Source organism: Canis aureus, chromosome 5 (genome assembly GCF_053574225.1).
Source record: "Canis aureus isolate CA01 chromosome 5, VMU_Caureus_v.1.0, whole genome shotgun sequence".
NCBI lineage: Eukaryota > Metazoa > Chordata > Mammalia > Carnivora > Canidae > Canis > Canis aureus.
In genome coordinates this window covers 60,605,211-60,617,974 of record NC_135615.1, presented here as the reverse complement: position 1 = coordinate 60,617,974, position 12,764 = coordinate 60,605,211, and the positions used below count along the sequence as shown (strand labels likewise).

The 12,764-nt window shown below is 55.4% G+C and overlaps 1 protein-coding gene across 2 annotated transcripts in view; it reads left to right on the top strand.

The window, feature by feature from the left end:
- Window positions 1–12,764, top strand: part of GNAO1 (G protein subunit alpha o1) — a 172,986-nt gene that overhangs the window by 140,674 nt on the left and 19,548 nt on the right. For both annotated transcript variants that reach the window (XM_077898375.1, XM_077898374.1), the window contains exons 4-5: window positions 6,331–6,491; window positions 11,442–11,570. In XM_077898375.1, the coding sequence (XP_077754501.1) occupies window positions 6,331–6,491; window positions 11,442–11,570 (290 nt within the window). The remainder of the gene's footprint in view (window positions 1–6,330; window positions 6,492–11,441; window positions 11,571–12,764) is intronic.

Here is a 12,764-nt window from a genome sequence, read left to right as displayed (position 1 = left end):
GGGCACCATACCCAGAGCATGGCCCAGACGCTAAGAGAGGTGGGGAGTCAGAGGAGCTGTGTGGGTCCCAGTAATGGCAGGTAGGCCTGATGGTCTCAGCAGACCAGGAGATGGAATGGTCAGGACTATTTGAGATACAAATGCAAAAGTAAATCAAAACATATCCTCAAACTGGATTTGGAAAAAAATCAAGAGATTGACTCAAGTAACTAGAAGGCCAGAGGTATATGTGACTGCCGGATTTGGGTATTGCCTGTTAGCATGTCTCAGGATGTCTCCCTCTCCAGCTCTGCTTTCCTCAGTGATGGCTTCACAATCAGGTGTGCCCTCCCTTTGAGTGTCTCTTTCCTAAAAGTTTCTGCAAATATCCTGGTGCTGCTTGAGCCTGGGGCTGCTTGTAGTCTAATCTGACAAACATGGATTCTTCGTCCATCCCAGATTGTTCACTGAGGCCAGCGGGATGATTGGCTAGGCCCAGACCACGTGTCCACCACTGGAACCAGGGGACAGAGTCAGCCCCACCCAGACCACTCATGATGTGGGTCAGAAGAAGTGCTCTCCTTCAGGAAAGCTGAGACTCTAGGGCCAGAAAATGAGGGAATGGAAGGCATCTTAGTGGAGAGGGAGTGGGATTGGGGGACGGGGACTTAGTATGAGACCTGGGGAGCTGTGAAAAATCAGGAAACTATCCCTGCCCTGAGGAACAGGCACACAAGATACCAGCTGTGATGTGTGGTCAGTGCGCTGTTGGACAGACTCTGCCTGGGGGCATCACAGAGGGCTTCCCTGAGGAAGTGACATTTGAGATGGGGAAGAGTCCAGGCACACAGATCATCTGGGCAGTAGCGCACTGTGAAGTGGGATAACCCTGGTTTACCTGGGCAGCAAAAAGAAGGGCTGTGTGTTTGGAGCCCCATGAGAGGGGAAAGGTGGGAGGAGATTGAGACAGATGGGTAGGCAGGGGCTCAGGGGCCAAGGTAAGGAGTTTGGAATTTAAATATTTATATTTAAATTTAAACTCTATTGAAAGAGTTTAAACAGGGAGAGTTATTGTGCCCAGTAAGATTAGGTTTAACTGTGAATATCTGAGGCCCCGAAAAGTGATTTCAATAATAAATTTATTTTAAATTTTAAAAAAAGTTCAAAAGGTATGAGGTGTCCACAAAGTTGTCAAGGACCTAGGGCTGTTTTCTACTATCCCTAGGGTATGGACCTTGTCTTCATGATCCAAGTTGGCTGCTAGAGCTCCAGCCACTACATCCAAGTTCCAGCTTCAGGAATGAGGAAGTAAGAGAAAAGGGTGCAACTTCCCTTTAAAAAGGACACTTTGGTTTACCTCTCATTGGGTGGAACTTGTCACTTGGTCACACCTAGCAGTGAGCAAAGTTGGGAAATGCATCTTTTATTTGGATGTCAGGATGCTTGGTTCTTTTTCTAAGGGAGAAGGAGAGAATTGATGTCACACTAACAATTACCTGCTGGCTGCCATATGAGGAACAGACTAGAGAGAAGCAAGGAGGGAGTCCTTGGGAGGGGACTGAGGGCAGCCAGAAGGACGGTGCTGGCTCGGACCCGGGGAGGTGTGTGAGAAGATGGGGAGAAGCAGTCTGAAAACAGCTTTAATAGAAAAACCAGCAGGACACCAGACAGGGAAGCAGCAGAAACAAGGGTGAGGCCTAGTCTGAGTCTGAGCAGCTGGGCTGGTGGTGGGGCCGCGGGCAGGGAGGGGGAGGATGTGCACCTGCACAGCACCCCCAGCACCGCCACACCTTGGGGATGAGGTGAAGTTGGGAGGACAGCTCCAGAGCCTGGGCTGTCCCCTGGAGGACTCCCAGTGAGCCATCCATCCCAGCCTTCCCCGAGCTGTACAGTTTGTCCTGCTGGAACCCCAGGACACAGGCAGGGAACCTCACGAAGGCGTTGAGAGTGGCCTTGGTTGTGAGGCACACCTGGCTACGAGGCACTCAGGCCAGAGGGTGTCTCCCACCCTCACCCCTGTCCTGACTCCCTTCCCACACAGCTGACAGGAACCATGACGGTGCCGCCCAGAGGAGGAAGTTGGGAAAGCTCTGGCCAGGTTCTCCAGCTGCATTCCTCAGACAGGACAGACAGACAAGACAGCCAGCACATGGGGGGCTGAGGAAGACCAAGCTTCATTCCCCAAGGTCACCCAGGCACTCGGGAGCAGTGTCAGTGTGTAGGCCCCTGATTCATAGGCCTGTTTTTAGCCACAGGTGGAGGCAGCACCCCGGCTCACCCACCCTGCCTGAGCCACTGCCTGCCTAGGGCACCCATCACCTGGGCCCCAGGGCCAGTTTTCCAGGTCAGTGTCCCCAGGGGAGGCTCAGATGCTGCAGAAACTCGTCTCCACATGGTTCAGAACCTGAGAGGCCAGCCTGTCTTGGCAGGCAGCCCTCTGTGTCAGCTGTGGGTGACTTGGGAATCCAAAGGCTGGGATCTTTGGGACCGCACCCCTTGGGAGCTGGACCTGGGCTAGCACTGTGGGCTTGGCCTGCTAGCCTCCAGGCAGTTGGAGCTTCCTTCCCAGGGTAGACTGCCACCAGAACTTTCCCATCCACCTTCTGCAGTAGACGGGCCTTGGCCTCGTAAGTAGCTACCTAGCTGGACAGCTCAATGCTGGAAAGTTTCCATGGAAGACTTTGACCCCACATACCTTTTGTACGGAATCTTTTGTCAGCCACAGAGTGCCCAGATGCTAAACCTCATTTCCTTTGTGTCTTTCCTACCCCACGGAACACCTGCAGATTTCCAGCAATTTCCCTCACTTCTTGAGCACGTGCCATGGGTGAAGTAGTCTGTGTTTCCTCTAGCTCAGAGGACCGGAGGGCCCTGAGGGTAGAGGGATCAGCTAGTGATGATTACCAGGCACGCGAAAAGAAGACCCGACACCAGAGGACCCGTGATGTCAGGGACAGGGCAGGCCAGGGGCACCCCACTCCCAACCCTCAGCAAGGGCTCAGCCCTAGTGGGTTCCAGCCTGTGCACACGGAAACTGGGGGAAAGGCAGCCAGAGGCGGGGTCCCCGGAATGTCGACACCAACTGCTCAGCCTGGGGGGATGCCTTGCACCCACTCAGCTCCCTGGACCTGCCTCTCCCAGTGCCCCCTGTCCTGACTGGGCCTGGGATGTGCGAGGGGCCAGGCTACCTAGAGGATGCTTTTCCTGCTTCTTTCGGGTAGCTTCATTTTTAGGAGCTTCCCCAGGAGTGGGACGGGGGTCTTGGTGATACGGCTGATTCTGGGGGGGCATATCCTCTTAGGCTGACCCTCCTGAAAAATCCCAAGTGAAGAACATAGCCAGCCCAGAGCTGGGCATGTGCCTGCCAGCCACCTCACTCCATCCTTGCCTCAGCTTCGCACACCTACCTTCCCGGGCCCCTGACATGCACTGGAAGCTGGTCCGGGCCCCACAGGACCTTGGGCCAGTGTATAGCCACCCCTACTCCTCACCTGGCCCTGCACTTCTAACCACACCTCTTTCTGTGCCATTGGGATGTCCCCCAGCACCCAGCTGCTGTAGCACCCACTAAGAGGAAGGTACCCCGAGGCACACAGGGGCCACGAGGCAGAGATGTTCTTCAGAGGCCTCTGGGATACCATGCAGAGGGACCACGTGGTGGCCGCCTCCTGCTTTGGGGTCAGGAGAGTGATCTGAGCCAGGCCCTGTCACAATAGCAATGTGTGAAGACTCAGCACGTAAAGTTTGCCCAGGGTTTGGGCTCAGACAGGCACCTTGTTGTTCTGGTCTGGGTTCCTCAAGAAGTTGACCCTGAGACAAGGATTTGAGTGAGACAAGGAGTTTATTAAGGTCATTGCAAGAAGCACCAAGGGACAGTGGAGGTCACCCAGGGAAGAGAGGGGAACAAAGGGAGAGAGGATGTAGTGTAGGGGAGGGGTCGGATCTGAGCTGTGGGTAGCCAGGGCTCGGAACCCTGGGGATCCCTTGAAAGTGCGCAGACAGGTCTCAGTGTCCTCTCCCTGGGAGGGTGAGGAAGGCCAGCTGCGTGCCCACCAACTCCTGTCTGTCCTGAACACTAACTCCCAAACCCCACAGCCTGCCAGCTGCCCGGGAACAGAGCACCCCCAAGGCAAGGCCAGGGGCCGGGCCCTCTGCAGGATCCCTCTGAGGTGGCCTGACCCGGCAAGCTCCCAGGTATGAATGGGGCTCCACAGCAGCTCCTGCTCCAATCTCAACATTAAAAGCAGCAGTCATCTCAAATGGACCCTTCTGGTTAATGCCTGTCACCCTTGGTGTGTACCCTGCCCAGGCACTGTTGGCCATCAGGGGTGCTGCGGTCAGCATCTACCCTCAGCACATGTGGGTCTTATCCCAGAGGCTGGCCTTGGGGCCGGAGCCTCCTAATCTCAAGTCCCAGCTCTGGCACTTCCCACCTATGAGAGTAGGTGAGTGCCATCCTCCATCTGGCCCTCAGTTTCCTGAACTGTAAAATGGGGACAGCAGCACAATGACTATGGCCTCAAAGGTACTAACAAACCTTCCCTAACTCAGTCACTTACAATAGCAGTTATTTCTTTTCGTGAGCCAGGAGTTCTGTTGGGGATCAGAGACCCAGGGTGGCTCAGCTGTGCTCCGTGTGTCCCTCATCCTCTTGCTGGGATGAACATAGGAGTCCGGGTGTTCATGATGATAGCAGGACAAGCGGGACCCTGCCAGGCCTCGGAAGGGCTGGCCGTGGAACTTCCACATCCTTATGTGGGCATGTCCCATGGCCACTCATAGTCAGGGACGGGGCAAATGTGCTGTGCTTCCAGGGGACAAGGACTGCAAAGGGCGTGGACTCAGGCAGGGCTGAAGACCCAGGCCCATTGATGCAGTCTGCCCTTCCCCCTCCCCTGAGGTGCTGGAGTATGTGCACAGGAGCATCCTTTGTAGGCTACAAAGTACTGTGTGTGTGTGCAAGGTGAGGTGCTGGTGAGGTCCTATGCCTTCTCCAAGACCACACTGCCTTCCAGGTTTCGGTGTTACACGTATGTGATCCACTGTCTCTGAAAATGGTGATACCCCTTTGGTATCCCAGAGGAAGGGAAGGGGGAAGATATGTGTTCATTATGCAATACCGTTCACGCAAATCCAGCAGAGTCTCAGCCTCCACCGTGTGTCTTGGACAAATTACAGCCCCGCAGCAGAGGAGGAAGGGGAGAGGCAGGGAAAGGCAAACTCCCTGTCTCTCTATTCACCCTCTGCCCTCCCCTTGTCTAACCAGGTCTGGGTCTCCCTGACTCTACAGAGAGGTAGACCAGAGGTCAACAGCAAATACATAACTAAAAAGTAATAAAATCAAGTTTTGGGGCGCCTGGGTGGCTCAGTTGGTCAAGCGTCCGACTCTTGATTTTGGCTCAGGTTATGATCTCAGGGTCATGAGATCGAGCCCCATGTTGGGCTCTGCACTCAGTGGGGAGTCTGCTTGAGATCCTCTCTCTGTCTGCTTCCCCCACACACTTGCTCTCTCTCCCTCTGTCTCTCAAATAAGTAAAATATCTAAAATAAATAAATAAATAAATAAATAATAAGTTTTAACTTTGAGCTAGCTAAAGGCCTAAACTCTTGACACTGAATATTGATATAACTGGAGAACCAGCCTCTCCATTCCCCTTCCCCCAATGTACAGCTCCCCTGGGGCCCTGTCCCTCCACTACCTGGAATTCTCAAGTAACCAATATGTTCATCTCCCTGATTTATCCAATGCCAGGGACTTTGCTCCATCTGGGTAAGAAGTAGAGGAAATTACATTAGTCAAGAAGATTGTTGTTGTTGTTGTTGTTGTTTTCTCTCCAAAAGCAAATACTTTGGGGCACCTGGGTGGCTCAGTGGTTGAGCATCTCCCAGACCGGGATTGAGTCCTGCATCGGCCTCCCCACAGGGAGCCTGCTTTCCCTCTGCCTGTGTCTCTGCCTCTCTCTATCTCTCATGAATAAATAGATAAAATCTCAAAACAAACAAACAGACAAAAAACCACAAATACTCTGCAAAAGCCCTGTTTTCAAAACAGATGAAAGCAGAGCTACCCTGGTTGAGCTGGCAGGTGGAGACGAGACCCCATCCAGGCCCGTCCTGCCCGTAGCAGACACTCAGGCTGCACAGGGCATGGTTGGAAACCGCTGCATGTGAGCGTCCCTGTGACAGAAGGCTGTGAGGGCCCTTGGGCCCCAGGGCCCGGGAGACCAGACTGTGTCCAGTGACCCGGAGCAGGCTGAGGCCTGAGCCACTGTCCCGGTGCCCTAGTAGGTGGCCGGCCTGGGCTCTGACCCCACCGAAGCCTCAGAGCCCCCACCTATCTTCTTCTCACAGGCTGATGCTAAGATGGTGTGCGACGTGGTGAGTCGGATGGAAGACACCGAGCCCTTTTCTGCAGAACTGCTTTCCGCCATGATGCGGCTCTGGGGTGACTCAGGAATCCAGGAGTGCTTCAACAGGTCTCGGGAGTATCAGCTCAACGATTCTGCCAAATAGTGAGTGTGTCAGTCCTGGGAGGCCGCCAGCAGGGCACGGATGTGGCATGGAAAGGGGGGGCACGCAGGGAGGGGTCCTTGGCGAGTCAGAACTGCCGGGACATGTCAGGAAAGGTGTCGGGAAGGAGTGGGAAGGGGCTGTTCCTCCCACCCCTTGGATAAGGATGAGGCCAGGGAAGCAGAGGACACCAGAGACCAGTAGGGCTCCCGGGCGCGGGGCCCTCCACCTCTGTGCCCTGGGTGGGGCCTGGACTCCAGTCTAACAACTTTTTCCCACTGGAGAAACCTGACCCTGTAAGTACAAATCAAGAGCCATATAGGCAGAAAATAATTGACGATTTGTTTTTGTTTCATTTTAGAGAAAATAAGCTTTCCATTGCTCTATCTTTAAAGTTAGCATTTTAAATAAGAATAAGGAAATAAAGAAATAATCGAACATATCCTTTGATAGTGTGTTATAACCAAATAAGGGAAGAAAAGGAGAGATGAGAGAAGGGAGGGGAAGAAAGGGAGAGGGAAGGAGAGGGATGAGGCCACTGGAAGCCAGAGAAGGCTCAAAGGGGGAGAAAGGGAGAGGCAGAGGAAGCGGCCTGTGGGGCTCTTCATGTGACAGCAGCTCAGGCGTCCCTAAGGTTACGTGGCCTCTTTCCTAGATCGGCCCCACATCCCTGGGAATGGTCCGCACTAGTTGGGGACTAACTTCTGTCCTGGAGAGGTTGGGACGACACCCCACTTTTGTAGTCTTGTGCCTGTGGTGTCAGTGGGAGCCTCTGGGCTTCAGCCCATGGTCTTAGGACAGGTGTGCTCCGCCACCAATCTGATCCAGGCATCCTCACCCCCGCTGCTGTCAGGACCACTGCGCCCCCAGGAGACATTTGGCAACGGCTGGAGACACTCTTGATTGTCTGACTAGGGTGGAGTTGCTGGCTGCCGGTGGACAGAGGCCAGGCATGTCGCTGAACGTCCTTCAGTGCGCAGGATGGCCCTACACGGCAAGGAATCATCTGGCCCAACATGTCAGTAGTGCTGAGCCTGAGAAACCCTGGCCAGCAAACCCTGGCGCTGTAGCAGAGGCTAGGGCCCAGAAAATGGCACTTGCTCATGGATGTCAACCACAGTGACAGCTGTCAAACTAGGGACTTGAGTGAGGCCACAGCGTCTTCCCATTTCTGCAAACCTAGACTGTCTACTGGGTGAATGCTAGGTCCTGGGAGTCCAGGTGGTAGGGAGCCAGGCCCAGGCCCTGAGGGGCCCCCAGGGACACCTCGGTGGGTAGGGGTGCGTACCCACTGCTGCCGGTATGTACTCAAATCACTTCTGCAGTGGACCCAGGTCTTTCCCCTGAGTCGTTTGGTGGGGAACAGCTTCCCTGCCCCTGCTGGGCCCCAGTCCAGGGCCTTCCCATCCCTCATCCCCCCGGGGCCATCAAATTGTGCTCTCCACCTAAATTGTTGCCCATTTAATTATGACATAAATACATTGCAAAAACAATTTTTTTTAACACTACAGAGAGTATAAAATTAATAGTAACCTCCTTCTCCCCTTCCAACTTCAATTTTCATTTCTCGGTCCCAGTGTTAAGAACCTGACCCTCCCACCTACCAGAGCATTTAGTGGCCTCCAGTATGGAATCCGAGGAATTCAGTGCACCTGCCTGCCTCCGGTGTCTCTTCTCCACTTCCACCACCAGTTTTTTGCTAGTTAGGGGATTACTTGTGATTCTTCTGGTGGTTACCTTTATAACTTTAAATAAGAAACATGAGTCAATATTTGTCAACTCCCCACCAAGTCAGCTGAGGAAACCTGCCTCCTTCTCTTTGTGTTTGTCCCTGGGACAGGGTCCGGGGGCAGGCGAGGGCAGGAACCCACAGCAGTCAGGACCAAAGGGCCTTAAGCCTTCCTGGTCCAGGCTTTGTGGTCACGGTGTTAGCAGCCAGGTCCCCTTTTCTTACAGAATCTGGGGTGCAATATACAAAACAGTTAACTGGATTTGTTGTGACTGAGAGAGAGGGAGCCCCACAGAGTTGTCTCGGGCTCTAATCCCAGGGGGATGGTGCGAGTGGCTCCCGAAGGCCCCGATTCCTTTACCAACTTCCCCAGCCCCATCCTCACACTTGACAGGTAAGGACAGGGCCCGGAGGGGACAGGGAGGTGGCCCGTGCTGCCAGGCTCCCTGCACTCAGGCCCCTGTGGGCAGGGCTGGCTCTCCCTTCATCCCTGTGAGTGACACTGAGACAAGCCCCAGCAGCCCGGAAGCCTGAGCACATCCAGGCAGGGGCCGTAGGAGCTAGTTCCATGGTTTGGGTAGGGCAGTTTTTCCTCCCGCCCCTGTCTCTGGAGCCCTCCCCTCAGGTTTGCTCCCGTACCCCGCCAAGCCTGCTCAGGCTCTCCACCACTCCTACGGCAGCCCCGTGTACCCCCATGCACCCCCGGGGCCTCAGGCCCCTCCCCGTGTCCTGCCTGTGCCTCCTCTTCCAGTCCACGGAGGGCCTGGCTGGTCCTCTCCTGCCACGTCACCCTCAGTCCCTTGCCCACTGGGATGACTCTCACTGTCTGCCGCCAGCCCCCCCCCACCCACCCTCTGAGTGCTGCCTCCTCAGTGTCCATGCGGACATCTCAGTACATCTGAGGTCTGTACGTGCCGCCGGGCTCCCAGCTGCCAGCCTGGCCCAGCCTGCCCTGGCCCCGCTCTTCCTCCACTAAGAGCAGCTGCATTACACCACGAGGAGGTGGCTTTCCTGGGTTCTGCCTCCCACATCCCACCTTCCACGTCCCACCTCCCATCGCTGTATCCTGCCGGCATGCAGGGTTGCAACAACCTCCTGACAGGTGTCCCTACTCCCCCCTGAGATGCTCTCCTTACAGTCACAGAGTCCTCATTCCCACACTCTTCCATCAGAGCCTTCCAGAAGCTTCCCATCTTGCTCAGAGGGAAAGCCCAAGTGCCTACACATGATGCCCCACCCTTGCCTCCATTACCCCACTCCAGCCCCAAGGCTCACTACTCCTGCCACAGGTGCGTCCCACCACACCACCCCTTCACAGGCCTGCATCCCAGGCTCCACCTCCACCACAGGATGGCCTCTGCACCCACTGGCTTCATGCTGGGCACGGTGGGCAGCTCACCCAGCTCCCCTCAACCTCCTTCTCCAGCCACCCTCTGTCCATTAGCCACACTTCTCCAGCTTTCTCCTTACCAACTTCCTATCTCTCCTGCTGACACCACCTCCTGACATGTTCTGTATCTTAATCGTTAACTATCTCACATGTGCGTGCATGCACACGCACACGCACACACACAAATGTAGGCTCTGGGAAGATAGGGACTGTACTGGTCGTGTTCATTGCCTCATCCCACACCCAGGACAGTGGTACATAGAGTAGGTGCCCCTCCCACATGCTCATCGTCCCCTCCCCTGGCCATGTCCCTGTGTGAGGCTCAGCCAGCATAGAGACAGAGAGCCAGATTTTCTGTCTAAAGGTGGTTTCCCCAGCCCTGGTGTCCAGCCGGAGACAACAAAACAGGGGTCCTTTCAAAACCAGTAAAGCTCCTAAGCAGAGGCAGTTGGAGTGATGCTAGAGGAGCCGGTGGGCAGGGCACAAGGGGTCACGCTCAGAGGGCTTAGGAGGATTGGGAAGGGCTGATCCTAGAAGCTCCCGTGGGCCTGGCCAGGAGATGCTGGGGCAGCCAGAGCTTCCAGGTCTGCTCTGCAGCCTCTGGTCCCCAACTTCCACAGAGGAGAGGAGGCCTGGAGGCCTGTTTAAGGGTACCACTTTGGGAATCAGGTATCTCCAGACTCAAATGCTAGCAGTGTCCCTTTTCTAACAGTGTGACTTGAAGCTTATGCCTCCTACCCTTGGGAATCCCTCATTTAGTTTTATTTCTTGAGGGAAAAATGCTCACAAGGATTTTAGGTAGGCTTGGATTATTGGTTTAAGAGCACAAACCCTCATTGATGAAGGTATCCCCCCCTTCCAGCCCCATGAACATCCTCAAACTGAGAAACTGACTCGCACATGTCCCAGAGCTAGTGCTGACCGGGAACCTCACATTGTCCTGTGGCTTGGACCCTCGGGGCTCCTCCCCTGTGAGCTGTGTGTGGTCCTCCCCCAGCAGGTGGGGCAGGGGCAGGTGGCAGAGCCAGCCCTGTGAGTCACTGACTCCTCCTTCAGGCCTGGCCCATCTCCCTTCTCCCTGGTTTTCCAGATACCACCCCGCTTTGGGTTCAAACCTAACCCTCACAGATCCCCCAAAGCCTTCCCAGCTGCCTGGCCTGGGTGGATAAAGTGCAAAGACATAATCTGTCTCCAGAGCAAGTGGTATTGTGAAGAGAGCCCCGGTGCCAAAGACGTGGGTCCAGCCACTGCCTGGTTGTATGACCTCTGAGGCGCTCTTCCAAGGGCATCAAATGGGAAGATGCAGTAGACGCCCTGATAGACCCTAAGCAAGTACAGAAAGGTGGGCGGATGCCCAGAGGAAACACTCAAGAGTACTGTTAAGAGGTGGACCTGGAGCAAGATGTCTGGGTTTGAGCCCTGGCTCACAGCCAGGCAAGGTACTTATCTAGTTTTCTAAACTGTAAAATGGTACATATAATTCAGGGAAATTAAGGAAGAAACATGATCACACATGTGAAGAGTAAAATGTAACCATTGGCCACTATTATTTTAAGATGAAGACATGGCGAAGTGGCATCACAAACATGTTAGTCTCGTGTAAGACCTCTAAATGAACCTGGAGCAGTGCACACGGCCCTTGGTCTAAGTTAGAGGCTCTTTGAGAACATGAGGGCTGGGCATAGGCTCCTGCTACGGTGGGCACCTCCCACCCTCTGCCCCCAACACCGGTCCTGGGTGAGGTGGTGCCATCGTTTCCGTGGTCAGCACCCAAGAGGTGCTGCCTAGGGTTGGGCTGGCTTGTTCCAGGGCCCTGTGTGTTCCCATCCCCAGCTACCTGGACAGCCTGGATCGGATCGGGGCCGCCGACTACCAGCCCACTGAGCAAGATATCCTCCGAACCAGGGTCAAAACCACCGGCATCGTAGAAACTCACTTCACATTCAAGAACCTCCACTTCAGGTAAGTCCCAGGGAGCCCCCCGAACCCTGATGAGGGCACTGTGACAGGTGGGAGACACCAGCCTCTTGACCTCTTGACCTCGTCTGCCTTGGGGAGCTTTCCACTGGGGACAGGCAGTTCGAGACAAGAAGGGACCTGTCTGTGAGTCTGTCTTCCACCAAGTTCAGGGGCCAGGATGACCAGGGAGGCTTCCTGGAAGAGGCATCCTGGAGGGGGTCTCCAAGGAACAGGGAGGATGTGAGTGGACAAAGGAGGGGAGTCCTGTCCCTGAGTGACTTCTGAGGAGGAGGAGGAGGAGGAGGGAAAATCCCCCTGGTGGCCCCTCAAAGGCCTCCCTGTGTGGAGAGGGAAAGAGGGATGGATAAGCCCAAGCAGTGTCTGTGCGACCTCAAGGACCCAGATAATCTCAGAGCTGGAAGGGGCTCAGAAATCAGCTGACCCACCATCTCTAGGTACATGTGGGGAAACCGAGGCTGTGCCCAAGCACAGAGCACAGCTCAAGTCTAGGAGCTCTGAGTGCCTCAGAACAGAAGCCTGAGGCATGAAGCTGGATTTCTCAGGGCCTCCTGGAGATTGTGCCCCCACCTGCGGTAACCTCTCTGTACTGAGGCCTGAGAGTCCCGGTCCTGCCCCCACCTACCTTCCAGATGTGGTTCCTGGTGTCCGTGGAGCAGGAAGAGAGGCTGGGGATCCCATACCACCTCCCAAGCTCCTGCCTGCTCCCAGACAGGCTGAGGGAGCTGGGGTTCTGTCTCCGGGGCCCTGGGCCCAACAGGCAGCATTGGACACAAGAGCCTCCCCTAAACCTGGGAAGTGCAGCACCGGGCCAAGTGTCTCCAGCTTGCCCCTCTGGGCATAGGGCTGCGCAGCAGGCAGAGTCTGAGCATACGCATGGTGGAGGGCTCACAGAGCCATGCCCCTGCCCCTGTATTTCAGATGTGGAAGCAGGATCCAAGTGGAGGTGGGGGTGAGACGGGAACTCCACCTGCTTCCTTGCCTGGAGCTTACGCTGGCCTCTGCCTGCAATTGTTCTCTGCCGGGAGGGCTTGGGGTCCCTGTACATACAGGGCCAGGGCCCAGGCCTAGGTGGCATGAGACTGACCTCTGACTTCCAGGACATTGGTCCCACCTGCCCACAGCCCTCGTGTTCCCTGGGAGGTGGTGTCTAGAGGGGGAGAGGCAGGTAGCCAGCTG